At 39.5% G+C, this 27,782-nt stretch overlaps 1 protein-coding gene across 2 annotated transcripts; it reads right to left on the bottom strand.

Moving 5' to 3' along the window:
- Positions 1 to 10: 10 nt before the first annotated feature.
- NAPG (NSF attachment protein gamma) lies at positions 11 to 27,252 on the bottom strand. 2 transcript variants are annotated; one of them, XM_030810768.1, is made up of 13 exons: positions 26,952 to 27,252; positions 22,273 to 22,340; positions 20,329 to 20,413; positions 19,569 to 19,586; positions 18,625 to 18,655; positions 13,245 to 13,354; positions 13,061 to 13,127; positions 12,721 to 12,791; positions 6,404 to 6,482; positions 4,449 to 4,528; positions 3,732 to 3,861; positions 2,574 to 2,751; positions 11 to 1,632 (listed from the first exon to the last, which is right to left on the bottom strand). In XM_030810768.1, exons 1-12 carry the CDS (start codon positions 27,005 to 27,007, stop codon positions 2,608 to 2,610), a joined length of 939 nt encoding a protein of 312 aa, XP_030666628.1. In that variant the 5' UTR covers positions 27,008 to 27,252; the 3' UTR covers positions 11 to 1,632; positions 2,574 to 2,607. The 2 variants fall into 2 exon arrangements, with proteins under 2 accessions (XP_030666628.1, XP_003262132.1); XM_003262084.3 differs by lacking the exon at positions 11 to 1,632 and having other exon boundaries at positions 2,322 to 2,751.
- Between the last annotated feature and the right edge of the window lie 530 nt (positions 27,253 to 27,782).

Below are 27,782 nucleotides of genomic sequence, written 5' to 3'. Positions count from 1 at the left end.
GAATAATCATATTTATATAGCTTCAGGTTTTATTTTCATAATTATCTTCCTATAGAAGCAATAATCTATATTTCCATAACAACACATTTAATATTCTACTCATCAGAGTTGGAAAAAATAGGAATAAAGCAGATTCCATACAGAAATACCATACTCTGCATATGTACAAATAAATTCAATATATTAAATCTATTTTGTAGCTGGACTTCACTTACAATGTAACAGAACATTGAATATTAGATTCTGAGCATATTCATGCAGACTTCCACTTTGGTGAAAGTGATGACAGTGGAGTTCTGGAAGACAATTTTTCTTGTAAACACCAAGTTTTACACTTTGGACTATGCTCTCAAGATAGAAACTTATGAGTGGAAAAAGAAAATGTATAAATGTGAAACAAATATTCTTTACCACACAGAATAACCCTGACAACAAAGAATATCCCCGCGTCCTGGTTATTCAGTCCTCACCGTGGGCAGGAAGGGTGAAGGAGGCTGCACTTGGACACAGCCTTTTGTGTGGTTTAAAGCCCAGCTGTGCTGCTACTACAGCACGCACTTCATCATCACCTTTTTAAAAAAAAGTTTTCAGTACATAAGAAGAGTAAAACTAAAAAATGTTTTCCCCAAGACTTTAATGGGTAATATGATCTATAAATAGTCTACAATATCTTTTAAGTATTGCCAAATCGGTTTAAACAGATTACTAATTAGCTCAAATGAGCATTAATGTAGACTCCAGAAGTTTCCGATTGGATCTAAAGGATACAAGCTGCAATAATGGGATCTTTGAAACACTGCAATGTCCTTAAATGCAAATGTCTACATATAGCTTGTTCATAGTTAATCCCAATATCATTAATAAAAATGAGATGCTACCTGAAGAACTATGCCAATAAATTAAGGAAGAAAAACATTAAATTTATTAGCATTTTGTATCCGACTTACAATAAAGACTGTATACCAACATCCACGCACCCAAGACCACCTCCCAAAGGAGGATGCTATTCTGTCTAAGCTCTCCCACAGAACTGTGACTAAAATCACTTCTGATACTCCAACTTAGTGTTTTCAGAAAGTCTAGCAAAATTAAGCAACCTATACTCAAATAAGGTATGACTCTAAAAGAGACAGAGACCGGGCATGAAGAAGCAGGAAATTACTTTGGCAGCGTGTACCTGCAGAACACACACTGCTGGTGTTTGTAGCCTCTTTCCAATTAACAGATTATGAGATGGGTCTAAGCCACACAGGGTGAAAAAGGAATGTTTCGAAAACAGCATTTTAGGAAATAACGATAAAGGATCAATATATTGGCAGTGCGGTGTTTTAAATATTGTCTTTCTAAAACAATTCTTCCCTTTCAGCTAAGTTTTCATAGTATATAGCATTTTCCATGTCAAGTTACGACGGAGTTACAATCACAATAAACCAAATTATTTTGGAGGGAAGAAATATATCTGTATTAGATTGATGGAAACGTTACCTCATTCTTACAATGTTAGAAAGATATTCGTAGGCTGGGTGAGGTGGCTTATGTCTACAATCCCAGCACTTTGGGAGGCCAAGGCAGGCAGATGGCTTGAGCTTAGGAGTTTGAAAACAGCCTGTGCAACATGGAGCAACCCCATCTCTACAAAAAAAATCAAAAAAAAAATAAAAAATTAAAAATAAAAACATTAGCCTGGCGTGGTGGTGCACGCCTGTAGTCCCAACTACTCGGGACTGAGGTGGCAGAATCACCTGAGTCCAGGAGAGGCTGCAGGGAGCTGTGATCGTGCCACTGCACTCCAGCCTGGGCAACAGAGTGAGACCCTTAAAAAACCAAAAAACAAACAAACAAACAAACAAAAAGGTATTCATTACCCATTAGCTCCTATTTGGTCAAGAACCAAGTAGATTTGAAGACAGTCACTGTATGTATTTTTTAGATAGAAGAAATATCCACACTTCAGAGAGGACTGAAGATATTTATAGATCACTTTAATATGCTACCTTCAAAATTTTTCAAACTCATAATATATAAGAGCTTCAATGCATCTTTTATTGGGCTAATATTGTAAGGCTCAAAATAACTTCCTGTCCCCATCTCATCTCTGAAAAGACTTAATAATTTAAATGTATCTAACATCATGGGGGATAAATTTCCTTTTCAAAACAAAACAAATTTTAAAATAATTTTTTATCAGTAAACATCACTTTTAGCAGCAATTATTAAATGAAACGTAAAAAACAATTCAATAACAGTAACTTACAAGCGTCCAAGAGAGAAGAATAACTATGCTTATTACCCCTTTTGTTTAGAACATAATTTATGTATAATTTGGCTTGCAAATTTTTTAATCAACTGTATTAAAAGATGACAGTACATTTTCTGTTAATTCCTGCTGGTGTCTTAGAAAAGGTCTTATGAAAAGAAAAAGATATGCTTCACAAGTAATGGATACAATGAGTGATTTGGGAAGATGGTAACTAAAAACTAGTCTTTATTAGGATCCAAAATCATGACTATAATGAAGTACAGATATCCCTAATCTATTCCCAAGTCCTTGAAATAGCATGTCAGGATTTTACCTTTGTTTCCCTTTTCTTTTCAGCAAGCAAAATACTAGCATAGTCCTCCTGAGTATTCGTCTTCCTCTTCATCAGCAGCTGTGGCAGTGACACCATCAGGCTTGGCCTGTGGTGTTGCAGGTGATTTCTTCTTGATTCCCCCTCCTGGAACCACCAAACTCAGGCCCAGCTTAGCATACTGTCAACAACAGAACATGTTCTTAAAAGCTGGATAACTAGAATCCTGACACGTTTTACTCAGCTCTAAAAAGACATAGCCTGGCTCTCCACCCTCATGAACACCAATTCTACCATTCAGATGGAAAAACAAAACCCAACAATGCTGTTCCCCAGATGCCTCATGACCATGGTGGGACAGGTACACAACTGGTAAAAGTTTCAATTATAAATTTTTTTAATTAAAAATTTAAAAAAATATATATTTTCAAAACCTATGTAAGACGTTATTTAGAAAAAAATTTTTCTACATATATCATTATAATAAACAACTGAAGGCCTTAAGTTGATCTGATACTATGATGATACTCTAAAGGCCTAAGGCCAAACAGGTACTTACAAATCTACTGAAAAAGACAAATGAGGAAAAAATAGAAACTTATAGTCACGGTTCACTTTATGTGCAAGACATCATGTGAGGATATTTCTCACACACTGAGTAATGTATTCTTCACAACACTCCAGCAAGACAGGTACTAGTGGCTTCATTTTTACAAATGAATTAACTGAGGCTTAGAGATAATTAATGACCTGCAACACATAGCTAGTCCTCACAGATTTCCACAGGTCTACTGAATTACAAAGGCCACTACAGAATGGGCTTCTTTCAGAGAGTCTGTCTAAAAGAAACGAATAAAAGCAACCTACAGAGGACAACAGATAGAGGAAAAGCTGAGAAATGAGCCTCAATTTTAAAATATGTATATGGTCAGCAGAGTTAGATGGGTGAGTAAATGGCTATAAACCACACAACTAACATCTATTTTATCTAAATCTATGGTGAAATTCAATGCAAGTGGTCAGTTTCCTTATGAGTAGTAGTTTGAGAAGAAAAAAAGAGGTAGGAAAAAATCTCTTAAGTACATGGGTAAAAAATAATCTCACTAGAAACCTCTTTCTTTCAAGAGAAAAGATGAAAGCTATGCAAACAGGTCCACTTACATCATTGTCCATATACTTGAAAAGCGGTGAGTTGCAGACATCTGACACTTGATCTTGGTCTTGCTGGTCATAACCTTCAAGAAGCTGTTCCAGGGCAGCACAGTCTTCACTGCCATTGAACCCAGGGATGCTGCAGTAAGCACAAATCACATGTCTTCACCTTCTCCTTAAAAGAACACATCTCAGGCAGGGATGATTCTGCCCCTGGCATGTGACAATGTCTGGAGACATTTTGGTACTTAAAAGTGTGGGAATGCTAGTGGCATCTAGAGGGCAGAGACCGGGGATCCCGCTAACCAGCCTACAGCACACGGGACAGGCCCGACCACAAAGAATTATCCAGCCCAAATGTTAACAGTGTTGAGATTAAGACTGCTCATGTTAAACACCAAGAAAATTCCTCATTTTGATTTCTGTAACATAAATCTGAGAATTTTTTTCCCCCTTTTTCTTGTTCTTTTTTTCTTAGAAAGGAATTAACGTGACTAAAATGACTAAAGTCATTCACTTCCATGGAGGTGCCCAAGAGAAAAATACAGGAAAGGAAAAAAAAAAAAGTGTAAAATGCCCACTGTAAAAGATGAAATGGTAGATGAGCACTCCTAAGATTTAGAAATGACAGTTTCATGGCCAGGAACATTTGCCCTAGCAGCAATCTTAGTTGTAGAAACAGAGGTGTCGACACTGCAAGTCAAGAGGGCCCAGACAACGTCTTACCTATAGCTCTCCCGGACACATCTTTCTGCAGCTACATAGTCATTTCTGTGTAGATGAACTAAGACTTGAGCAATTGTTTTCTAAAACAAAAGAGAGGATCATGGTCAAATTTACATCTGTTTAATAAAGTCAATATCCTGGCAGTATTAAAAACACCCAGAGTTTAACTTTCAGAGTCTTTGTTTGTATAAATAGAGATTTATAAATGCTATAGTAACTTCCACGGGACACCTGAGGGGAAATATCCTAGAACAGTACTTTTCTAACTCTCATGTCCTGGGATTTGGCTGCTTGGGGCAAGCCTGGGATTCACCCATTTCTAATAAATTCCAGGGGGCACTCTTGCTGCTGGTCTGGGAACCGCACTTTGACACAAGCCTTAGATCACAACCACGTTTTAAAGAGAATCTCTTTCAAATATCTACACAGATTCAAGCTTGAAAAGTGAAGAAAAAAGAAGGGGGGGGGGACCCATAACACCACAATGATACTTAGAATCCTTAAAAACAAACTAGGAAAAAGATGTATGAGTGAAAACTTCACATAAAAGAAACAATGATAGTATTGATAAGGCAACAATAAAAGCAATAATAAGATCAAGGATATGACTGATAAATTACTGGCAAAATAGGTCTTCATGAAGTATTTTTCCATCTTTTGGTCTCTATTGTTTAGGTAACTTTTATTGATCTATCTTTAAGTTCACAGTCTTCCCTTCTGTCATCTCTGAGATTAAGCTTATCCAATATTTTATTTCAATAATGTATTTGCCAGTCCTAAAATTTCCATTTAGTTCATTTTTATAGTTTCTATAAAAATAATTTTTCCTATGAAAAACAACAGGTCTTCTTTTCTATTCAATTGTGTTTATCTTTACCTCACGGAGCAACTTACAGTTGCTTCAGTCTTTATGTGATAATGCCAATAACCCTGGTCCCTGCCGGGTTGCCATCAGTTGTCTTTTCTCCTGAAAACTGGTCATATTTCCAGGTTCTTGCATGTTGAGTAATTCTGGATTGTACTGTGAATGTGATGCTGCACAGCCTCTGCTTAATTCTCAGGAGAGTACGGATGTTTTCGGCAGGTAATCACCCCAGTTAGGTTCAGACTACATGTGGTGCCTTGTTTTTGGTGGATGGAAGTTCTACACTTAATTCAAATCCTTTGCTATGTGGCTTTGGGTCTGTTCCATGCATAAGCCCTTCAGAGGGCAGTGCAACACTTTGACAGTGATGAAATCTTAGCTCTCCAAGCTTTCCGCTGCACTGCTACTTTGGGGCCTGTCTCAGCACAGCTGAAGAGTAAACCCAAGACTTGTGTGGGCCACATCCACACTCAGGGGACTCTGTTTCCAGCTCTCTCCTTTCTGGAATTTTCTCCTTGCTCTCTAGCTCATTTTCCTAGTTCCTCTGGCAAAAGAGACTGAGGTCCTTGTGGAGTTTTATCAACCTGAGCCATTATCACAGTGTAGCTCCACGCCTGGGACAAGCTTGGAGCAAAGCCAAAGAAAAGGAAAACAATGGGACCTCTTCTCCCAGTGCTGGTTAGAAAGGCGGGATTTCTTTTGGAGTTTTCATTGTTGTAGCCTTTGCTGCCCAGCTCCACAACTGTGGGCTTCTCTCAGGGCAGGGCAATGCTGCAAGAGGAAATGGAAAAAAACCCGAGAAACTCACTCCCATGGTGGGTGTTTGCTCCTCTCCTTAGTCTGTCTGTTTTTATTTACTTTTCAGAGTTCAAGGGTGGTTGCTTTTGTATTTTATCCAGTAGTTTAGTTGTAATCAGCAGAGAAACAAGCTGTAGTGGGCTTACTCTATCTTGGTCAAAAATACAGGCCCATGAAGTATTATTTTACAAAAACATAGAAATGCCCAAAGAATCCTTTCTTAGGTACTTATTCATACCAGTATAAAAAATCATCTAATGTAATACCAAAAACAAACACTTTCAAAGAATACCTTATAACAAGTTGGATAATTCTCAATTTCCTTATAAATATTTTTTTCTTTTTGAATAGAGAGTGCCGCCTCATCAAACCTAAAACGAAACACAGAAATGTAAAACAAGCAGGTCTAAATGATCTATAGCAGAGGTCCCCTGTGAAATGTACTTGACATCATAGATTGTAAGGACACCAGGAGGACAGGTATTGCTAGCAGCTGCCCCAGGACCCAGGTTTCCACACGCTCTGCTCATCTGACTTGCCTTTCAAATGTCTGACTCCCCACTTTCAGGCTGCATGCTGACAGAAAAAGCAAAAGAACTCAAGGATGGCTTAGGTCAAACGGGGAGTTTTAAGCTTAGTAAGGACAGTCCAATAATGAGTTCGTGATATGTATTTGAGACGATCTTCGATTAAATCACCCAAGATTTCTTTCCTCTCGACTGAAAGAACATCCAGACACCCAAGGCACTTGGTGCCTTCCCCCAACTGTGTCCCTCCATCACATACTCCGCTGCTGCCCCTGTGGCCCTAGCAAGCTCTGAGGTGCCTAAAAGGGCAGCATTGAGGGGAGGCAAGTTAGAGACCTACACAAAAGCCTTCCTGCATCTTCAGTCTTCAACATTCATCTTTTCCATTGACCCTCATACATTCTCCTTTTCTTCCATTTTGCCCAATGGCAGAATGAAGATGAAACCAAGGAAAGGGGCCGCCAAAACTTTTCCCCCAAACCCTCCAGGCCCTTACCCCTTTCTCATTCCCCCAGCTCTAATTCCATCAAACCCTAATCGAATCCTCCTCTCCCTGCAAAGCTGCAGTATACTCCAAATGCCAGGACTCCCTGAGTAGTACAACTTGAGACTGAGTGAAATGTACAGTCTTTAGCCACTGCTCTCATCCCAATAAGAGTCCAAGGTTATGGGAGCAACTACCAGGGTCTGGGCATTGGGACTACACACAACCAACAGTCAAAAGGGGCAAGAGTCTGTACTATCAGGATTCAAAGGGAGGTAAGTGGTATTGTAAACCAAAGTAAAAATACAAAAATGTTATGCTTGTTATGCTATATGCTCTATTTTTCTGTCTTTTTTTTTTTTTTTTTTTTTTTTTTTTTTTTTTTTTGAGACGGAGTCTCACTCTGTTGCCCAGGCTGGAGTAAAGTGGCGAGATCTCGGCTCACCGCAACCTCTGCCTTCTGGGTTCAAGTGATTCTCCTGCCTCAGCCTCCCGAGTAGCTGGGATTACAGGTGCCCGCCACCACACCCAGTTAATTTTTGTATTTTTTTTTTTTTGAGACGGAGTCTCGCTCTTTCACCCAGGCTGGAGTGCAGTGGCGCGATCTCGGCTCACTGCAGGCTCCACCCCCCGGGGTTCACGCCATTCTCCTGCCTCAGCCTCCCGCGTAGCTGGGACTACGGGCGCCCGTCATCTCGCCCGGCTAATTTTTTGTATTTTTTAGTAGAGACGGGGTTTCACCGTGTTAGCCAGGATGGTCTCGATCTCCTGACCTCGTGATCCGCCCGCCTCGGCCTCCCAAAGTGCTGGGATTACAGGCGTGAGCCACCGTGCCCGGCCTAATTTTTGTATTTTTAATAGAGATGGGGTTTCGCTATGTTGGCCAGGCTGGTCTCAAACTCCTGACCTCAGGTGATCCACCTGCCTCGGCCTTGCAAAGTGCTGGGATTACAGGTGTGAGTCACCGCGCCCGGCCTGTATGTTATCTTTTTAAAAATAGTTGCATGTATAGACAGACACAGACACACACCACACACACAGTGGCTTGGCTTATGCTATTATGACTACTTACATCATGAGTTGAACTGAATCTTTATGGGATGCACGCTGGCAACTTAGTGCCTTATAAAATGACACTCATAGAAGAAATGCATTCTGAATTTCCACAGGTCAACTTGATAAATTTTTGGAACAAAGTCAATTTATAAGCTGGGTTTGGTAGCAGAATTCTAAGAGTGTTCCCAATTCTTGCCCCTTGTAAACATTTCCTCTATAATCCCCCTTTAAGTGTAGGTGTGACCCTTGGAATATGATGGGCCATCCTGTGATTAGGACACAAATCAGCTGACTTCGAGTGAATCACTGTCTGTGTGGGCCTGACTTAATCAGGTGGGCCCTTCCTTAAGTTAGAGGCCAGAGTGCTCCTGATGTCTCAAATTAGCAGCAAACTGCCATGCGGTGAACCACCCAAGGGGGCACATGGCCAGGAACTGAAGGCGAACTCAAAGCTGAGAGCAGTTCCTGGCCAACAGGCAACAAGAAAACAGGAATCTCTTTCACACAGCTGCAAGGAAATCAATTCTGCTAACAATCAACGAGCTTGGAAAAGGACCCAAGCCTCTGGTGAGATCAGCCCCCTCCGACACCTTGATTTCGGCCTGGTGAGACCCTAGCTCTGCTACCTAGCTACACTAGGACCTAGCTACACTGTATCCAGACTTCTGGCCTCGTGAAACTGTGAGCTAATCAGTGAGTATTGTTTTAAGATGCTAAGTTTGTAGCACTCTGCTATGCAGAAATAAAAAATTAATGCAAGGCGGACTACAGCTACATTTATCTATATCATAATTGTGACCCTGAGCTTATAACAGATCCTGTTTTATAAAATAAATTACAGTCAGAATATTCTGTGCCCATCGTGTCTAGATTACATCATTCTATTAGCAATCTCAGTATTTTAAACTTTTCGTATATTTAACTATAAAGGGTGCATTATTTACACATAAACTGTTTATTTCCTTGACATAATAATAGCATTTCTATGTACTAATATATATTTACCTAACAAAAGAGCCAAGCACTTATATGAGTTTGTAGATGAAAAAGTTGACCGACTTTGCTAAAAGACCATGAAATTAGCATACAAAGCCATCTATTTTTAAATGTATCCAGAAAAGTATTAGTTACTTATTATAATGAAACACGGATGCTTTCAACTTTTCCATCAGGTAATACTTAATATTCCTAACAAAATGACAAGAATCTGGTTTTGCTGAAAAAAGAATAAATTGTTTATATCTTCCACAAATGAAACAAAATTGAAACCCCACAGAAATGGCAGAAAACTATCACAAAACCTCATTCATCCCCAAGCTTTCAACAGACACCTTCCTTACCACAACTCAAACTGCTCCTCTGGCCCCAACTATTTCCTGAACTCCAAAACCTATTTTTAACTACCTACAGAAATGTTTAGTTTATGTGTCATATTCCCAACTAAGTTTATTACCATCACCGATAAGTTTGTTTCTATATTCCTTATCTCAGTTATTAATGGCAACATGGACAGAACCGTTATGCAAGACAGAAACCCAGTGATTCTCCTTAATAGCACACACCCCACCCCTGAACATATACACACCCAACCCTCCTTGTGTTTAGGATCTAGTGACTGTCTCAGACAACCAGTGAGAAGCAGCTCTTTTCTTTGCTAAGTGAATCTTCTAGGAGGGATTTGGGTTCACTGAGACCACACACCTTGTCTCAGAGGCACAGACCTTCTCTCAGAGGCACAAGGTCATGGTCAACTTGCTGGAAAGGCCTTTTTTTTCTTTTTCTTTTTTTTTTGAGATGGGAGTCTCACTGCAACCTGCACCTCCTGGGTTCAAGCGATTCTCCAGCCTCCCGAGCAGCTGGGATTATAGGTGTGCGTCATCATGCCCGGCTAATTTTTGTATTTTTAGTAGAGAAGGAGTTTCACCACTAGGCCAGGCTAATCTTGAACTTCTGACCTCAGGTGATCCACCTGCCTCGGCCTCCCAAAGTGTTGTGATTACAGGCATGAGCCACTGCACCCAGCCTGGAAAGGCCTTTTCTAAAAAGGAACAAGGGCACTGGCCTTGGACTGACTTTAAGACCATTCCAGATGTAATCTAAATGAAACTCTGAATCACTTCTGAATTTTGACTCTCCAGAACTGAAGGAGAAGCAAGAGATTAATATATTAAATAGATTAACTTTGCTATACTAACATAAAAAGTATTAAATTAGGACATCTTACAGACTCATGTTAATGTAAAAACATTAAGTGCAATAACTAAATATAACAAACATAAAACTTTAGACTCCATGCCACACAGTCTATTAGTAGATGTTGCTTGTGTGAAGTATAAAATTACCACCTGTTTAGTTCTTTTAGGCAACTGATGCAATCAAATAATAATCTAAGCACATAGTTAATATTTTCAATTATCACATAAATCATCTCAGTAATCTCTCCATCACTATAAAAGCTGCATGTTTTTTCTTACCCTGCACTATTTAAGTTCCCAATAGAAGCACCATGACAGTAGACTTAATTTTTTCATACCAAGGTACCCAGCAACACTTTTCAAAAGATCAAATTCCTTCATGTTCCTGCACAAATTTAAATTAATTTTTATATTGTTAATACACTTCAAAAATGTATTTCCATAACATTTTTGTTTAGCACAGCAGAAAGTATCATTTTAAAATACATTTTTCCTAAAAAGAAAAAAAAACCCAATAAAACAAAGTCATGAATAAAAGCCCTAGATTTATAAATGTGCCCTTTGAGCACATCTATGCAGCATTCTCACTTCTGCTGCTCATTCAACTAGCATTCTGCCCTCTGCTGAGGCTTTGAAGAATTTAACTCAGTAACTGCTTTAAAACAATGGCTTTCATCGGATGTGTCCAAACCGACTGGCAACACTGGTAATGTTTTGAGGATGATGGTAGCCCCCATCCCTAGTGGAGCTTTCTAAAGGAATATGCACAGGCAGCTGGAAAACGTTCCTCAACTGACCTCCCCTGAAAAGATCCTGGCCTCTCTCCTTTCCTGTGCTACTCCCTCTACAACACAGCTTTAGATAATCTATACCTTGAGAAACAAAAGGAAAGAAGATGTGGAAAGCAGAAATACTTCAGGGGAGCTGATGCAGTCTGGACTCTCACACAAGGCTGTCCTTAACTTCTGCCCCTTCCTGCAACTTCACTTCCTCCACCTTCCATGGAGTCTTATAGTAAGGGGCTTAGTGCTCTAGAAAGGCACTAGGAGTCTTGTCAGGGAGCATCAGGAGGTGAGAACAAATGAGAAAGGAGGTAAACTATGCTAAAACTTGCCTCCTGACTGCCCTGAAAAGAATGAAGGACACTGTTTCTAAGACATGGGGCCCCTGCTCACAAGTCAGAACCTTGGTATCACCTCACAGTTCAGCTATTCTGCCACAGCCATAGCACTATCACCAAGAACAGCTCTGCTGCTATAACAAACACTTTCAGAAACTAAACTGAACCATTTTTAAGTTGGGAATTGTCAGTTAGCATTTCAGTCACTGATTTCTGGGAAGCAACGAGTAAGTAACAAGATGAATAAAGATAATGACCCCGGACTGACATTTAAATTAAACTTTGCTTCATGATTAAAGTCCTAATTTAAAAACAAAATGAAATTTCTATTCCATTTAGACAAAAAAATACTACTCAGTGAAGGAAGGTCCTATAAACAAATTAGTTTATCTAAATGAGATTGTTTAATAGTTCATTCTAGATTAATTTATTCTCATGTTACTCTAGACAGGTTTAAATTGTATTTCAGAATCTGCAGTCTTCATGAAGAAAAAATTTAATTCAGTCTCGGATAGGATAGATTCATCAGTCATTTCTATTTTGATTCCTTGACATATTAAATGGATCTTGGGTGTTTTGTTACTGGGAAGCTTTGGGCAAATTTCAATTAAGATAGCTGCAGACTTACAATCTCCTAGAGATGTTTATCTTAAATATTATTGAGACAGAATTTTATTAATGAAAAAAATTGTTTACTAAAAGTAAACTGAGATAAAGTAAAAAAAAAAAAAAAAAGGAAATCCCAATAGGATTTTAGCTTTCTGAGGTTCAACTATTTGTGCTTCAGGTCATATGTTGAAAGGATAACAAGGTAAATATTCTAGTAATGACACTATTTGTCAAGAACCTGTCAATTTTCATGGGTGAGTGTTTACGCATCTTTGTCATTTATCCTAATATTCTTATTTTTCCTTGAGAGAGATATTATAATCCAACCAAATAACAGATGAACAGAACTGTTCCCTTTCATGCTGCTGAGCCAGGGTTCAACCAATAAAAGCACAGTGCATGATAAATTTGGGCATTACACTTTCAAAAAACAGCAGATCTTTTAATATCTAATTCAATGTGCCTACTGTCTAGTAAATGTTAATATTCTTTTGTGTGGCCTGGTGTGTCTATAGCTTATACCAAAAAATTAACAAGCTATCCCTCAAATTACTTTCCAGTTCCAAATGTGGATTCACAGTATAGTTAAACACACAGCAATAGTTTTTAAAGACATACCTACGTCCTCGTACTAGTAGTCTGGAGGCTTTTCCTAGTAATTCAACTGCCTGTCGTAAGCGTTCTTCATTCTGAAGGAATCAAAGAAAAACAACTGTTGGCTGCTTTAATGTTGAAATGTTTTTATCCCATAATATTTATTTTGTAAAGAAGTAACGGAACTGGATCAAGGGGGGAATACGAAAGCTGCTAGTTCATTTCACTCTAACAGAAAAGAAATAGTGTGCAACTGTGAGCAGGGAAAAGTTTTAAAAGTAGCCACTGCGCTTCTCTATTTTCCTATATATTATTAATCTAAACATTCTAAGTAATTAAAGAAAAAAATAAGATTCAAACTTACTTCAAACACATTAGCTGTCTGTTGATATAACTGTACAGCTTTCTCTGGATCAACATTTTCTATAAGCCTGAATTAGACAAGAAAATGTGTCTTACATGAGAAATGGAAAACTTGTTTTTTCAGGGACCTCTTTAAAACAAAAAGACAAGACTTCTATGCAGAGACTTGTCTATCTCACACTCACTTTCCAGCTCGCTCCAAAGCCATGGCTGCTGTGTCTGGGGTGCCATTTTCTAGATACATCATGCTGGCTTTCTCAATTAGCTGAACAGCCTCTGGTAGTTTCTGCATCTCCTTTGGGCAAAGGATACAGCAGACAGGTCAGCAAATGCACCAATTAAAGAAAAACAGAGTTAACAATCTGAAATGCAATTATTTTTTATTTTAAGTTCTGGGACACATGTGCAGAATGTGCAGGTTTGTTACGTAGGTATACATGTGCCATAGTGGTTTGCTATGCCTATCAACCCATCATCTAGGTTTTAAGCCCCACATGCATTAGGTATTTGTCCTAGTGCTCTCCCTCCCCTTAATCCCCAGCCCCCAACAGGCCCAGGAGTGTGATGTTCCCCTCCCTGTGTCCATGTGTCCTTGTGGTTCAATTCCCACTTATGAGTGAGAACACGCGGTGTTTGGTTTTCTGTTCCTGTGTTAGTTTGCCGAGAATGATGGCTTCCAGCTTCATCCATGTCCCTGCAAAGGACATGATCTCATTCTTTTTTTTACAGCTGCATAGTATTCCATGGTGTATATGTACCACATTTTCTTTATCCAGTCTATCACTGATGGGCATTTGGGTTGGTTCCATGCCTTTGCTATTGTAAATGGTGCTACAATAAACATACGTGTTTATTGTATAAACATACATCTTTATAAAATGATTTATGTTCCTTTGGGCATATGCCCAGTAATGGGATTGCTGGGTCAAATGGTATTTCTGGTTCTAGATCCTTGAGGAATCCCCACACTGTCTTCCACAATGGTTGAACTAATTTACACTCCCATCAACAGTATAAAAACTTTCCTATTTCTCCACAGCCTGGCCAGCATCTATTGTTTCCTGACTTCTTAATCATCGCCATTCTGACTGGTGTGAGATCTCATTGTGGTTTTGATTTGCATTTCTCTAATGATCAGTGATGATGAGCTGTTTTTCATGTTTGTTGGCCGTATGTCTTCTTTTTATACACGGAACTTAAATTTACAAGAAAAAAACAACCCCATCAAAAAGTGGGCAAAAGATATGAAATGCAATTATTTTATCCCTAATTCATGAAAGTAAATGACTCAAAAACATTGTATAGCAATAAATATATTTAAAATGAAATGCTTCACATGATTACTCTCCCAATCAAGCTTCATTAAACCCAACCAAAAAGGTACCAGGTAATTTCTACACAGAGTTCATCATCACTTCACAGACCTTTGGGAAATCTATGAAAATAGAAAAAACCAAAAACCTTGCTCCTTACTGTTTTCTAAGCATTTCTTATTCTTTAAACATTTACCAAGTCCCTACTACATACAAGACCTATGCCAAGGATCACAAACTGGCAGCCCAATGACTCTATCTCACTTCCAAGTGTGTTTTGCTTGATCCACGCAGTATTTTTAAATTAGATACTTTCACAAAAATTGTTTTATGGCTTTCTTAAAAAAAATATCAAAAGCTGTGGCATCAGCAGGCTTGCATCCCTGTATGGCAACAAGCTGGGGCTGGGCAGCACTATCCCGCCACATGAGCATGCACCTCCTGGCGCTTCTCCCCGCTCTTCACTTCCAAATGCCCTCCACATCCCGGCTGCTCATTCATTTCAGTTATTCCTCTATATCCTGAGTTCATCTGAGTTTGCAACCATCTTCCAAGACTGATAAATTCTGCATCTGGCTACCAATCTATACATCTCAGGATCATGCAGTCCTAATGTCTAATATCTCCAAATCAAACATTTTAAAAATAAACTTAAAAAAAAAAAACACCGTTTAAAAGCTAGTTATAAAGTTTACACAAGCAATTTATTTAGTGTTGACTTGCTGTATCTTAAGGTAGGCTCCACACTGACATCTCATGGGTGGTTTACAAATCTGCCTATTCAGTCCCTTGCTAAGTTGACAAATTCATTAGGATACCCTTAACAAAACTGGTCTCATTTTCGCCAACCCCAAAACATAACTTTATTATTTAGCTATGGAAACTAACAATAACACAGACTGAAAGATACTGTATGAAATAAGACTGCTATCATTCACTCAAGCAGAATGAAATGCTAATACATTTCCAAACCTCAGTGAAAAAATAAAAACAATACTTTTTTTGTTATAAAACCAAAAGTCAATGAAAGAATCCGAGTCTACAATATCTGCTGAAAAATATCTGAATGAACAGGGGAGGTAAACCTAACAAAATCTCTCTCAGACACGTTAGTCCTGAGGGTCATTTTGGCTTTTAAAGAATACAACTGAACCTTGAACAGCAGAGATTTAAACTGTGCTGGTCCAATTATATGCAGACTGTTGCTCCTCTGCCACCCGAGACAGCAAAACCAACCCCTCCTCTTCGTCCTCCCCCTCCTCCTCTTCCTCCTCCTCAGCCCACTCAAACGTGAAGACTATGATGAAGATGAAGAGCCCTATGATGCTCTACTTCCACTTAAAGAACACTAAATATATTTTCTCTTCCTTATGATCTTCTTAATATCTGCTTTTCTCTAGCTTACTTTATTGTAAGAATACAGTATAAAACATATTCCATACAACATACAACATATGTACTAACTGACTGTTTATATTATTGATAAGACTTCCAGTCAGTAGTAGGGTACTGGCTCATGCCTATAATCCCAGCACTTTGGGAGGCTGAGGCAGAAGTATCACTTGAGCCCAGGAGTTTGAGCCCAGCCTGGGCAACACAGCGAGAACCAGTCTCTACCAAAAAAATTAAAAAATCAGCAGGGCATGGTGGCATGCACCTATAGTCCCAGCTACTCAGGAGGCTGAGGTGGGAGGATCGCTTGAGTCCAGGAGGTTGAGGCTGCAGTAAGCCATGATTGTGCCACTGCAATCCAGCCTGGGCAACAGAGCAAGATCCTGTCTCAAAAAAACCAAAACAGGCTATTAGTAAAGTTTTTGGGGAGTAAAAAGTTATATGTAGATTTTCAACTGCACAAGGGGTTGGCATCCCAACCCCTGGGTAGTTCAAGGGTCAACTGTATTTCTTCCCCAAATTTACCTACCCACTAATTACATATATAATGTGAATCTACAACATAAAAGCATTTGGGAGGATAAAAAAAACACAGGAACTATTCGTCATGAGTTTTACCCAGTAGACAGAGCAAAAAATACATTAGAAGGTAGTACAAATGGCATCCGAGTCCTATTTGTTGTTTAAAAATAAGCAACTACATCTTCCTGTTTTTGCATAAAATCAAGTGAGGCTGTGAATAAGAGGTCCAACCACAATATTGATACTTCTCCATAAAAAATGATGAGCTGCCTACTTGAAAGTTACACCCTCTACCATAAATATACCTATTTTCAATGGCTGTGTGCCAGTGGAGCAAATAGGATATGAAATCACAGCAGTCATCAAGTGACAGAACCAAAGGTTGATCCAACAAGTTTCTGTGGCTTCCCTTGTGCATCTGTCTACAAAATGGCACTCCCCAAGCCTTTCTGGTGAATCAATGTGAAGGTCTGCATGATAAATTGGTAGAAATTTTAGCCCACAGAATTGTGGACCATGTAGCTCAGGGGTCCTGTGCTCCCAAGACAGTCCAAAGGCATTTAATTTAAATATAAGATAATGCCAGAAAGCATTTTCCTTCATCTGTTTCCCTATCCACTAAGTTAATTTTCTTTCATTCAAAGTAGTGCCTTTCCAACCCTCAAATTAAATAGATACTTGAGCAATGGAAATGATGCCTGAATAATAACTTTTGATGAAGATTCAAGTCTTAGTACAGCTGCTGTAATATAAACTGAGGCTGTGAGAATTAGAGTGTTTGAGCATTTCTTAAACAGGCACGAAGTACACTAAGAATGTAACAGCCACCTGGGAGTTTTCTAGTTCTCAGAGGAAAATGAGACACAAGAAGACCAGAGCAGATCCCCAGCTTCTTTGGCCGTAAGAGAAACTCTAGTTTCAAAGGAACTGCGGTTAATAACCTAACTTGCAGCACCAAATACCAATTCAGTTGCATGTTTGGCCAGAAAAGCTTTATTTCAATGGATATATAACAGTTTATAATAAAGAAGCATTATAATTTATTTAAACACTTTCCTATTATTATTATTACTTTGAGTCAGTCTCGCTCTGTTGCCCAGGCTGGAGTACAGTGGTGCGATCTCGGCTCACTGCAACCTCTGCCTCCCGAGTTCAAGCAATTCTCCTGCCTCAGCCTCCTGAGTAGCTGGGATTACAGGCGCCCACCACCACGCCCAGCTAATTTTTTTATTTTTAGAAGAGACAGGGTTTCACCATGTTGGCCAGGCTGGTCTCGAACTCCTGATCTCAGGTAATCCACCCACCTTGGCCTCCCAAAGTGCTGGGATTACAGGCGTGAGCCACTACACCCAACTGCACTTTCCTATCATTCAAAATTTAGATAATTGCCATTTCTTCAAAAAACAACCTGATGCATACATCTTTGGTCTCTCTCTCGATGACAGATTCACAGAATTGAAATTCCTGGGTCAAAGACTATAAAATCTTTTAAATTAAGCATGTTAACAGCTATTACTATCATTCTTTAACTTTTCGGCATTTTTTTATTGTTCTACAATGAGCATGTGTTCACTGAAAAAAATGAGTAAGTTCACATCATAAAAGTCATAGAAATTAAAACAAAAGCTTTACTAAGGTAAAAGTTCTTAAAAACAAAGCTTTATAATAAATACTTGAAAGCAGCTTTTACCATTTTAGAAAAAACATTTTAAAAAAAGAAAGACAAATACTTTATTTCAACTGCCAGCTGGCATACTTTGAGAGTGAGCATCATAAAGTAGTATGTTCTGTCTCACCACAGCAGGACATTAATTCCTAGCCTGATTTTGAGGAGCAGAAGTACAAACACTGGCATAGGTACATTAGTTGGAATATTCCATGCAGAATGAATTAAAGTAGCAAAAGCTTAAATCTGTGGTTGTTTCTGCTGCCAACTGTTATTCACAGAAGTAAAAATCTCTTCTATAACCCATGTATGATAATTTTTTAATATTTATAAAATTTTACATTTAGATGTCCTTCTCAAAAGTAGAGAAACTTCCCATAGAGCTCTTTTTATAGCAATACACATCTATCCTGGTTATAGAGCTTAGAACATTACTGTTCCCAGTTCATTCCAGTACATTTTCTCTTAAATTTCACTTTTAACATTCCTTATCTTAAGACGTACAGAATCTATTCTATGGGTCCAATTAATGTTACCATGGACAGAAAATCCTAACTTAGCACCTCTTGCCTTACAGTAAGGTAGCTTTTCAACTTCAACATAAATTCTTGTTTAACATCTTGTAGTTAATTCATTTTACCTACACAACAATTGTGACATAACATTACTGACCTTCAACATCATTCCAGCTTGCTCATAAGCTCTGCAAAGAGAATATAATTTCTCTGATGAGATCTTAATGAAATAAGGGGTAGAAGAAACTTTCTGGTGAGGAACCACTGGTAAGGAAAGTGACTTCAATTAAGATGGGCTCATGCACAACGTATCACTTCAGGCTTATATTACCACACAATATAATTTTTTATTCTTTTTTCATGGGGAATAATGGCTTAGAACATCAGACATTTGAGTTAAAGAGATTTTATTTTGCAGATGCAAAATTAAGTAAAGCTCAGTAAGGTTAAATTAATTTCCATCTGATAAACCTAAACCTAAGTTTTTTTCTTGTTTGTCTGTTTTTGGGATGGAGTCTTGCTGTGTCGCCCAGGCTGGAGAGCAGAGGCACGATCTCAGCTCACTGCAACCTCCATCTCCCAGGTTCAAGCAAGTCTCCTGCCTCAGCCTCCCCAGTAGCTCAGATTACAGGCACGTGCCACCACATCCAGTTAATATTTGTATTTTTAGTAGAGACAGGGTTTTTCACCAAGTTGGCCAGGCTGGTCTTGAACTCCTGACATCAAGTGATCCACCCACCTCAGTCAACAAATAACTACTCTCCACAAGGCAGGAGAGAGCTTCCTGCTTCATTTCCACAGGCACTATTAACTATCAAACAGAGGAAAAAAGAGATCCTAACTTATTTTTTTTCCCATAGGGCTACTGAACAAAATGCTCCTAATAAAATATTATGGCAAATTTAATTTAAACTCTTTACATCTTAGAGTTAGGAGTAAGTCTTAGTTTTTAAGGTTTAGGTAAAAACTGAAGCAAAGAGAAATGATTATTATTTAAATCAATACAAAATTTATAATTTGGGAAAAAATTACCAATCTACAGAAAAACAGCAACATTTAAAACACAATTTGCAAATATATGAAAACATGAAGAATACTTACTTGGCAGCATGAAAAAGACTGAATGGAAGTAACGAAGTCAAAGTTAAGGAAAAAAGAAAAAAAATAAATAGTTTCTACAGATCTACTATTTAAAGACAGTTAACTAAATCACTGACCCAGTTGGTTCCAAAAGACAAATCCTACAAACAGGTAAAAAAGAAATAATTCAATGCCTGTCAATATCGTTTAAAACTACATAATTCCCCAAAACACTGACAAAACACTGCATAGATTTTAAACTATTTCTATTGTGCAATAATCTGAAGTTTTACTGAAGTGCAAAGTTATTATGACTACAGTTTGCAAGTAAGAGAAACATTTTTTACTGAAAAGTTTTCAAATACCTCAGGAAAATGTACTGTTTTAAACTACTTATAATTTTTATTTCAAATACCTAAGGAAAACTGTATTTAAAAAAACTGATACAGTAGTTCACGCATTTTCAATACCCGTGCTACTTCTTCATTCTTCAGCACATGTCTATAGATTTACTTTACTTCATCCTAATTAAAACCATCATCAAGTAAAACCACAAACAATAGAAAATAAGTTCTCAAATGTAGCTCTGCGAACCAGTGTGGACCTTATGATCAAACTCCACTATAAATGCTCCTTCAGAGTTTAAAAATACAGAATTTTTCTAATCATTTTCTAATTTAAAAACATTTTACTTCACAGGTAGTAAAGTAAATTTACAGCAAGAGAAAACAGCTTGTCAAAATCATCTGTTTAATTTCTTTTTAAAAGTTGAAAAAGATACGCCCTATTATTTTCATGGGCAACAGCTTCCCTCAGGCAGGCATCTTTTGCTTGCTCAAACTGTTTGGCATTTTTAAAAGCAACAGCTGAAATAGAAAAAAAAAATGACTCTCTATTTCCATCATTAAAAACCTCAAATGAATCATTACTAAAATCTGCATTTTATATGAAGTATTACAAACATACCTACTTCAAATACTTAGGAAGTATCCTAAAACTATAAAATATTACTTTTTTCTAAAGCAATTTCCTTACAACTTCTCCAATTATCAGTAACTTAGGAGTATTTTTAAAACTTTTTCTTTTTTAATTGTTGACTACTGACAACAAATCAGTGTTACTTCCACTCAAAATCAAGAAGTCTTTCTAACACCAACACTCCCCAATACTCCCCAGTGACTGGCAGATTCTTTAGTTACAAAAGACAGCACCTTACTTCACCAGTTTTACCTTTGAACGGTATTTTGGGTATAGGTCATTCGATTAGGTAGAAACTGAAGGCCAATAAGCACATTTAACAGTTTTTATAATAAACCTTCCTTTTGGCACAATCTTTAAATGTCTAACAATGCATTTTTTTAAAAAAAAATCTTTTATACTGTTTACTATCTATGAAAAAGATGTCTCACTGTTCAAACAGCTAAAGTATACTGCAAGCTGTTTTAAAAGTGTAATCATCAAAGCAAAACAGGAGTGCTTATAACATATGATCTTACACATTTTGGAAAACTTATCAAGGGTTGCTTACAAAGAAGCAAAAAGCATAATGCTTTAAGAACAGTGTTATTTGTTAAAAACACTCTTAAAATTCTCTTTAATGTGAAAACCAAATACTGAAACTATTCCCCTCCCTGCTTTTCCATATGTTGCTTTTTAAAAAATTTATTCTGATTAAATAGATTTTCCATAAGCCCTTAAAGAAAATAAACAAAGGATGCTTCAGTGGGAAAATTTCATCTAAAACATTTATTTTTGAATGTAGTTCATGATCTCAGAGGGGCAGAAAACAAATCTGTGTTAAATTTCCCTCACAGAGGAAACTTGCAAAATGTTGTTCCCTTCTGCTACAGAAGCCTCCTTGCATGAGTAGTCCATAAAATTCATACAAAGTTTGAACTTTTAATAATTTTAAAGTATAAGATAAAGTACTTGCATGATGCAAAAAAACAGAATTTACTCAGATTTAAATAAAAGTACTGAAGACTCATTTGCTGTTTAACCAAAAGCACTTGCCCTAGATGATCTCTATGCTAGGCTAACAAATGTGATCAGGGCTATTGCTGAAATACAACTGAAAATGTGTTCAAGGTACTTCAAAATTTTGTTATATTTATACTCCAAATTATCACAGATATGCTTAAAGCTATCATTCTGTAATTCAGAATGCTAAATTTTTAGTAAATTCCCTTTCTGTTGCATATTTTAGATTGTTTATATCTTAAAGATAAATTGATTAAAATATGTATATAGCTTAACACTTCATGAACACTGAACAGATACACTCAAAGTGATGTTCATAAAAGACATAAAATACCAAGCAAACATATGATTTGCATATCTGCTTAAGATGAGGCTAAGTTAACAAAAAATTTAACAAACTCCTAATTCAATAGAAAGTATAATAGATATGGCAAAACTCATGGATATAGTATTCAAATAACTGGAGTTAAAGAATATATAAGCAATGCTAAAAACCCACTACTGTGTATCACCAACCCTGCCCCATCCCTGCTGTCATAGACAGCAGGTACCAGGAACTCTGACTCAGCTCTCAACACATCTGAAAATAAGTGGAAAAAAACTCAAGGGCTTGCACAGTTGTTTTGTTTGTTTTTTAACTATTAAAGCCTTGTAGAAAGCATACAAATAAGTATTATGGTGAAATGAAGTTATCAGACTATTTTAAGATTACATACTGGAGCAACCGGACTATAGTAAAAAATACCTGCTTTTCCGTATTCAGAAGCGGCACTGTCATAATCTGGCTTCCATTTTAAAAAACCAGTTTTCAGGCTAGAATGAAAAAAAGACACAGTTAACAGAAGTTACCAACCACATTTATAAGTCAGATCTCTGCTTGTAATGACCTTCTAGGTCTTAAAAAGAAAAAAAAAAAGAGAAGCCATCAGGCGCAAACTCTGTGTCACCCGCCTCCATCCAAACTTAGGCCTAACAAACACAACCTCACCTCTTTCACTCCCACTGTCACAGGTATGTGGTTTTCCTCCTAGAGGTTCTCAATTCATGGTCACTGGACCAGCACCATCAGCACTGCCTGGGAACTTACTAAAATTGTAAATTGTTGATCCCATCCCAAGCCTACAGCACCTCTGAGGTTTAACGAGCCCAAAGATGCTTTAAAGCTTTAGAACCTCTGAAGCACAGTATTGACAGCAGAGGGATTCATGAAACTGACGCATAGACAAGAGGCTAGAGACATAAATGGAGGCATCATAAGCATATGTCAAGAGCATAGATGAGATCAGATCCCCTAGTGAGACTGCAGAGACAGAACAGAAAGACTAAGGAATACAATCATTCAGTGAAACAACAGAGGAAGTAGGCAAAAAAAAAAAAAGGTGAAAACTCGCCACCAATAAACAAGATAATCAGAAAGGGAAGGATATTACAAAAGCCAAGAGAAACTGCTTTCCAGGATCACTACAGGTTTCTTGGATACCAAACCAACGGACAATCAATTTTGAATCATTATCTTATTTGCCTTTTCCTCAATATTTTTTTCTTATTTTAAAATAATTTCAGACTTAGTTTAAACTGATTCAGTAACTGTCAAATTTGGGTGTGCACAAAAATTGCCCAAACCATCTTAAATTCCAAATTTCATTCACTTAGTGAAGGCCTGCTTGCATAGAACACTGCTTGCTTCAAATGACTCAGGGGAGTATCTTAACTGAAAGATGAGGAATCCATATGAGCCCTCAGAAGTACAGCCTTCATTGTGTGACAGCCATGGGAACTGCCACAAAGTCATAGCTTTTTTTTTTTTTTTTTTTTTCTTGAGATAGGGTCTCGCTCTGTCACCCAGGCTGGAGTGCAGTGGTATTATCTCGGCTCACTGCAACTTCTGCCTCCCAGGTTCAAGTGACTCTCGTGCCTCAGCCTCCTCTGTAGCTGGGGGATTACAGGCTTGCACCACCACACTCAGCTAATTTTTGAATTTTTAGTAGAGAAGAGGTTTCGCCATGTTGGCCAGGTGGTTTCGAACTCCTGGCCTCAAGTGATCCGCCCATCTCGGCCTCCCAAAGAGCTAGAATCACCGGCATGAGCCACTGTGCCCAGCCAGCTACAGTAACATTTTTTGCCAATTAAATTTATTTAACATATTTAGCATCTAAAACTTGTTTGTGTATATAGTGTTACAAGATTTAAATTAATATAAGCAATTTTTCAAGCTTACCAAGAATTTCACTGTTCAGAAAAATAATATCCTTAAATTGTGGTGTGTCTACTCGAATCCACAAAATTGAGGAAATATGCAATACGCAAAATGCTAACCCTCTGTTCCTATCCCAAAACAAACATTACATTCTGTATACTAACATAATTTTTTTAATCCCACTAAAAACAAGATACAATCATTCAGTCGCGTAATGTGCTATACACGGAAAGACCTAGAGTTTAAAACTGGGCAAACCATCCCAAGTCACATGAACACCACTAATAAGGAAGAAAGATATACAGCTAATTTAGGTTTAGCAGCTATACCTGTTAGTCCTTTTGACCTTTTTCTCCAAAGAATCAATAAGGAAATTGACCAATTTCCACAGAAAAAAAGAAAACAGCAAAATTACCATCTGTGTGGGGGGGATCAATTTACAAAATTACTCAGCAATATTGAACTATATCATCATTAGAAAATGGAGAAAAATCAAATATCTCCTAAGCTCCTGGCCCATTTTTCCTAACACCCACTGAGTAACTGTCTAGCAGCATTTCGAACTAACACTTCAAGCCTAAACTCCACACCTCCCCGCCCCACCTCCCTGCCCCAGACCTACCCACCAATCATATCCATTAACCTATATCCCTTATCTTGGCTGAAGGCCTCTCCCACTCGTCTCCCAAGTTAGAAACCTAGGAGTTAACCCTTCATCTCTATATGCAGACACCTCATTAAAGCATGTCAACCCTACTGACAAATGTCACCCAATCCTACCCCTGTACTGTTACTTGAATTCAGGCCATCACCACCTCTCCCCTGAAGACAACAACCCACTAACATGTCTGGCAGTACCTTCATGGGAGAGTCACCTTTCCTCCTCTTCCATTCCCCGCATCCTGAGCATATTACTTTTCCTTGCTTCCTATCTCTACCATACCACACTGAGTAACTTCTATTCTAGCACTGAACATCCTATTTTTAGTCCTCTGTTAACTTGTCTGCTCACCTGTGAATTCTAAGCTCTTGAAGAAGGGACCACTTTTGGTTACTCCAGTATCCTCAGTGGCTGGTACAGGTACACAGGGACACCTTTGTAAATGTTTGTTTACTGAATATGTCAAAGTCCATTCTCCACACTGCTGCCACATTTCTTTTTCTTTTCCTTTTTATATATTTTTTTAGACAGAGTCTTGCTCTGTCTCCCAGGCTGGAATGCAGTGGCGCGATCTCCGCTCACTGCAACCTCCGCCTCTGGGGCTCAAGCGGTTCTCCAGCCTCAGCCTCCTGAGCAATTGGGATTACAGGTGCATGCCACCACACCCGGCTAGTTTTTGTATTTTAGTAGAGACAGGGTTTCACCATGTTGGCCAGGCTGCTCTCGAACTCCTGACCTCAAGTGATCCACCCACCTCAGCCTCCCAAAGTGCTGGGATTATAGGCGTGAGCCACTGGGCCCAGCCTGCTGCCACATTTCTTTCACCAAAAGCAAATCTAACCGAGTCCACTGGTTAGATGCCTACAATAGCCATCTGAGAAGCTGTCCCTTCACAGTCTGGCCCCAACTCTTTTTCACTCCAGCTTGTCCCCTGGCACTGTGACTACACTTCATTCACTGTTCCCAGAGCACATTTTCAGGCCCATGTATAATACATCCTACAGGTTGTGCACAGAATCTCTTTCACAAGATTTTCCCTCTGTCTAAAACATTCTGTATTTCTCAAGCCCTGCTCACAAATCATCTCTTCCTCAAATTTTCTCAGGCAGAATAAACTTCTCCCTCTGGGTTACCTATGCACAGTTAATACAGCTTTTTTGTGGTCCCTATTCCACACACTATTCTTATTACAATTTTTGCGTTTGCTCCCACTAGAAAGTCAGAATGTTGTGGGAACCTCCTGCACCAGGAGAGCCCCAGTACCTTATACACTGACTGCCTCGAGTCATGTGATAGAGCTTGAGTTTTTCCACTGTTTGAACACTGGCTCTGCGATCTTTCACCTGTGCAGTCTGGGGCAAGTCGTTATGCGGCTTCCCTGAGTCTCATTTCCTCTTACGAAAAATTAGAATCTCTATTTGGAAAGTTATTGTGAAAATCTCAGCTTATGAAATTATGTATGTGAAGCACCCACCACAGAGCACAATGCTGACTTTTTTTTTTTTTTTTTTGAGACTGAGTGTCGCTCTGTCGCCCAAGCTGGAGTGCAGTGGCGCATCTCGGCTCACTGCAAGCTCCGCCTCCCGGGTTCAGGCCATTCTCCTGCCTCAGGCTCCCGAGTAGCTGGGACTACAGGTGCCCGCCACCACGCCCGGCTAATTTTTTGTATTTTTAATAGGGACGGGTTTCACTGTGTTACCCAGAATGGTCTGGATCTTCTGACCTTGTGATCCGCCCGCCTCGGCCTCCCAAAGTGCTGGGATTACAGGCGTGAGCCACCGCGCCCGGCCCACAATGCTGACTATTAACTGTAACTGCCAGATAAAAATGTGCTGGAGTAATGAAGGAGGGGGGAAGAGGCTGCCAAACGGATGAATTAAGGAGAATCAGTTCAGTCCCACAAACATTTGCTGGGTGCCCACTACGTACTGTACCAGAGATGGCAGGGCATACACATCAAAGGACGAACGAAGCACAGTCCCAGCCCACAGGAACAATAAAATGACAGATGACAAAGGTTCACTGAGGAGTTTTTGGGGTAAACCTATGGTCCCCTTCAACAAGGGGCTCTTCTAGGGCTGCGGTTCTCAACAGGGCGATGTTGTTCCCCAGAGGACATTTTGGGTTGCCACAAATGGGGAAGAGGTACGACCGGCACCCAGCAAGTAGAGGCCAGGGATGCTAACGAGCCTCCGATGCACAGACAGCCGCCACCACAAGGAGTCTTCAGGAGCAGAGCGCCCAAGTAGAGAAGCCCTTTTTAGAGACCAGCCCCGCAGCACTGCGCCGGGTCCTCGCCCACACCGGCTCTGGGGAGCGGACTTCCGGCGGGGTGGACCCACTGCGCTGTCCGAGGAGCAGCGGAGCTGACCACGACCCCGACCCCGGGAGCGCGACCCCGGGAGTGTGACCCAGGAGACACCGAGCCCCGGCAGCCCCGCGGGCACCAGTGCGCCGGGCCCCCTCAGCCCTGAGCCCTCCCTCCCGCCCCGCCGGGTGGTAAGGCCGCGCCAGTGAGAGACGGACCCGGCGTCCACACACAGGCCCACGGAAGGTTCTCACTCACTATTTCTCTGCTTTGGCGAGGTGTTCCAGCCCCTCGTTTATCTTCTGAGCCGCCATCTCCACAGTCAGGTCTCTGACGTGGAGAGAGTGTGACCCTGCCTCTTCGTCCGGGTCCAAGAGTCCGCCCAAATAGGCGTGGGAACCCCAAGGAGGAAGCTGGTGCAGCGCGACAGTCGAGCGGCTACGGAGGGCCGGAGGGCCCAAGCCGCTGCGGCGAAGCCGGGCTGAGAGCCTGCCGGGGCGCCCCGCAAAGAGACATCGCGCAGGCGCAGCGCGTCAAGGCTGCCCCACCCAGGGCATCTAGCGCAGGCGCGGTCGGATACTGTTGGGGCGTATTCTTTCATTCAATATTTGCAAAGCACCTAATATGTGTCAGGCACTATTCTAGACGCGGGAAGATCAGCAGAGAAAAACTCCCGCCCTCTTGAAGTCTTGCTTTTTAATTGATGTGAACTGCTGTGGATCCTGTTTGTAGGGTTAATTGGCCTTATAATTTATTACATCTGAAGTTTCTCTGTATCACAGATAGAATAGTATTCTTCTATCTATCCATTCTGCCTTTTGGGTATTAATCGTATGTCTGTCAAGAAACAAACAGACTTGTAAGCCCTGATTACTGTCAAGTAATCCGCGCCCGACGCAAATAATCGCTCTAATATTTCAAGATGTGGTAAGTGCTCTAAATGGGAAGTTGAGGGATCTAAAGTCGCGTACAGTGGTCTGGTAAAACTAGTAACCAGTAATATATTTGGCTCCATTCACAATTCATGGTGATTTCAATATCCACATGGATGATTCCTGCAATGACTATACAGCCTCTCAGCTTCCAACC

The sequence above is a fragment of the Nomascus leucogenys genome, chromosome 4 (assembly GCF_006542625.1).
Source record: "Nomascus leucogenys isolate Asia chromosome 4, Asia_NLE_v1, whole genome shotgun sequence".
NCBI classification, from domain to species: domain Eukaryota; kingdom Metazoa; phylum Chordata; class Mammalia; order Primates; family Hylobatidae; genus Nomascus; species Nomascus leucogenys.
Note: the sequence above shows the minus strand (reverse complement) of the source record. Positions and strands in the feature narration are given on the sequence as shown.

Coding starts and splice junctions, on each gene's coding strand:
- NAPG (XM_030810768.1), bottom strand. CDS start 27,007: ATGGCGGCTCAGAAGATAAACGAGGGGCTGGAACACCTCGCCAAAGCA. Junction 12,792..13,060: donor AGACAGCTAATGTGTTTGAA/GTAAGTTTGAAT, acceptor TGATTCCTTCAG/AATGAAGAACGCTTACGACA. Junction 3,862..4,448: donor TGTGTCCGGGAGAGCTATAG/GTAAGACGTTGT, acceptor TGCTTACTGCAG/CATCCCTGGGTTCAATGGCA.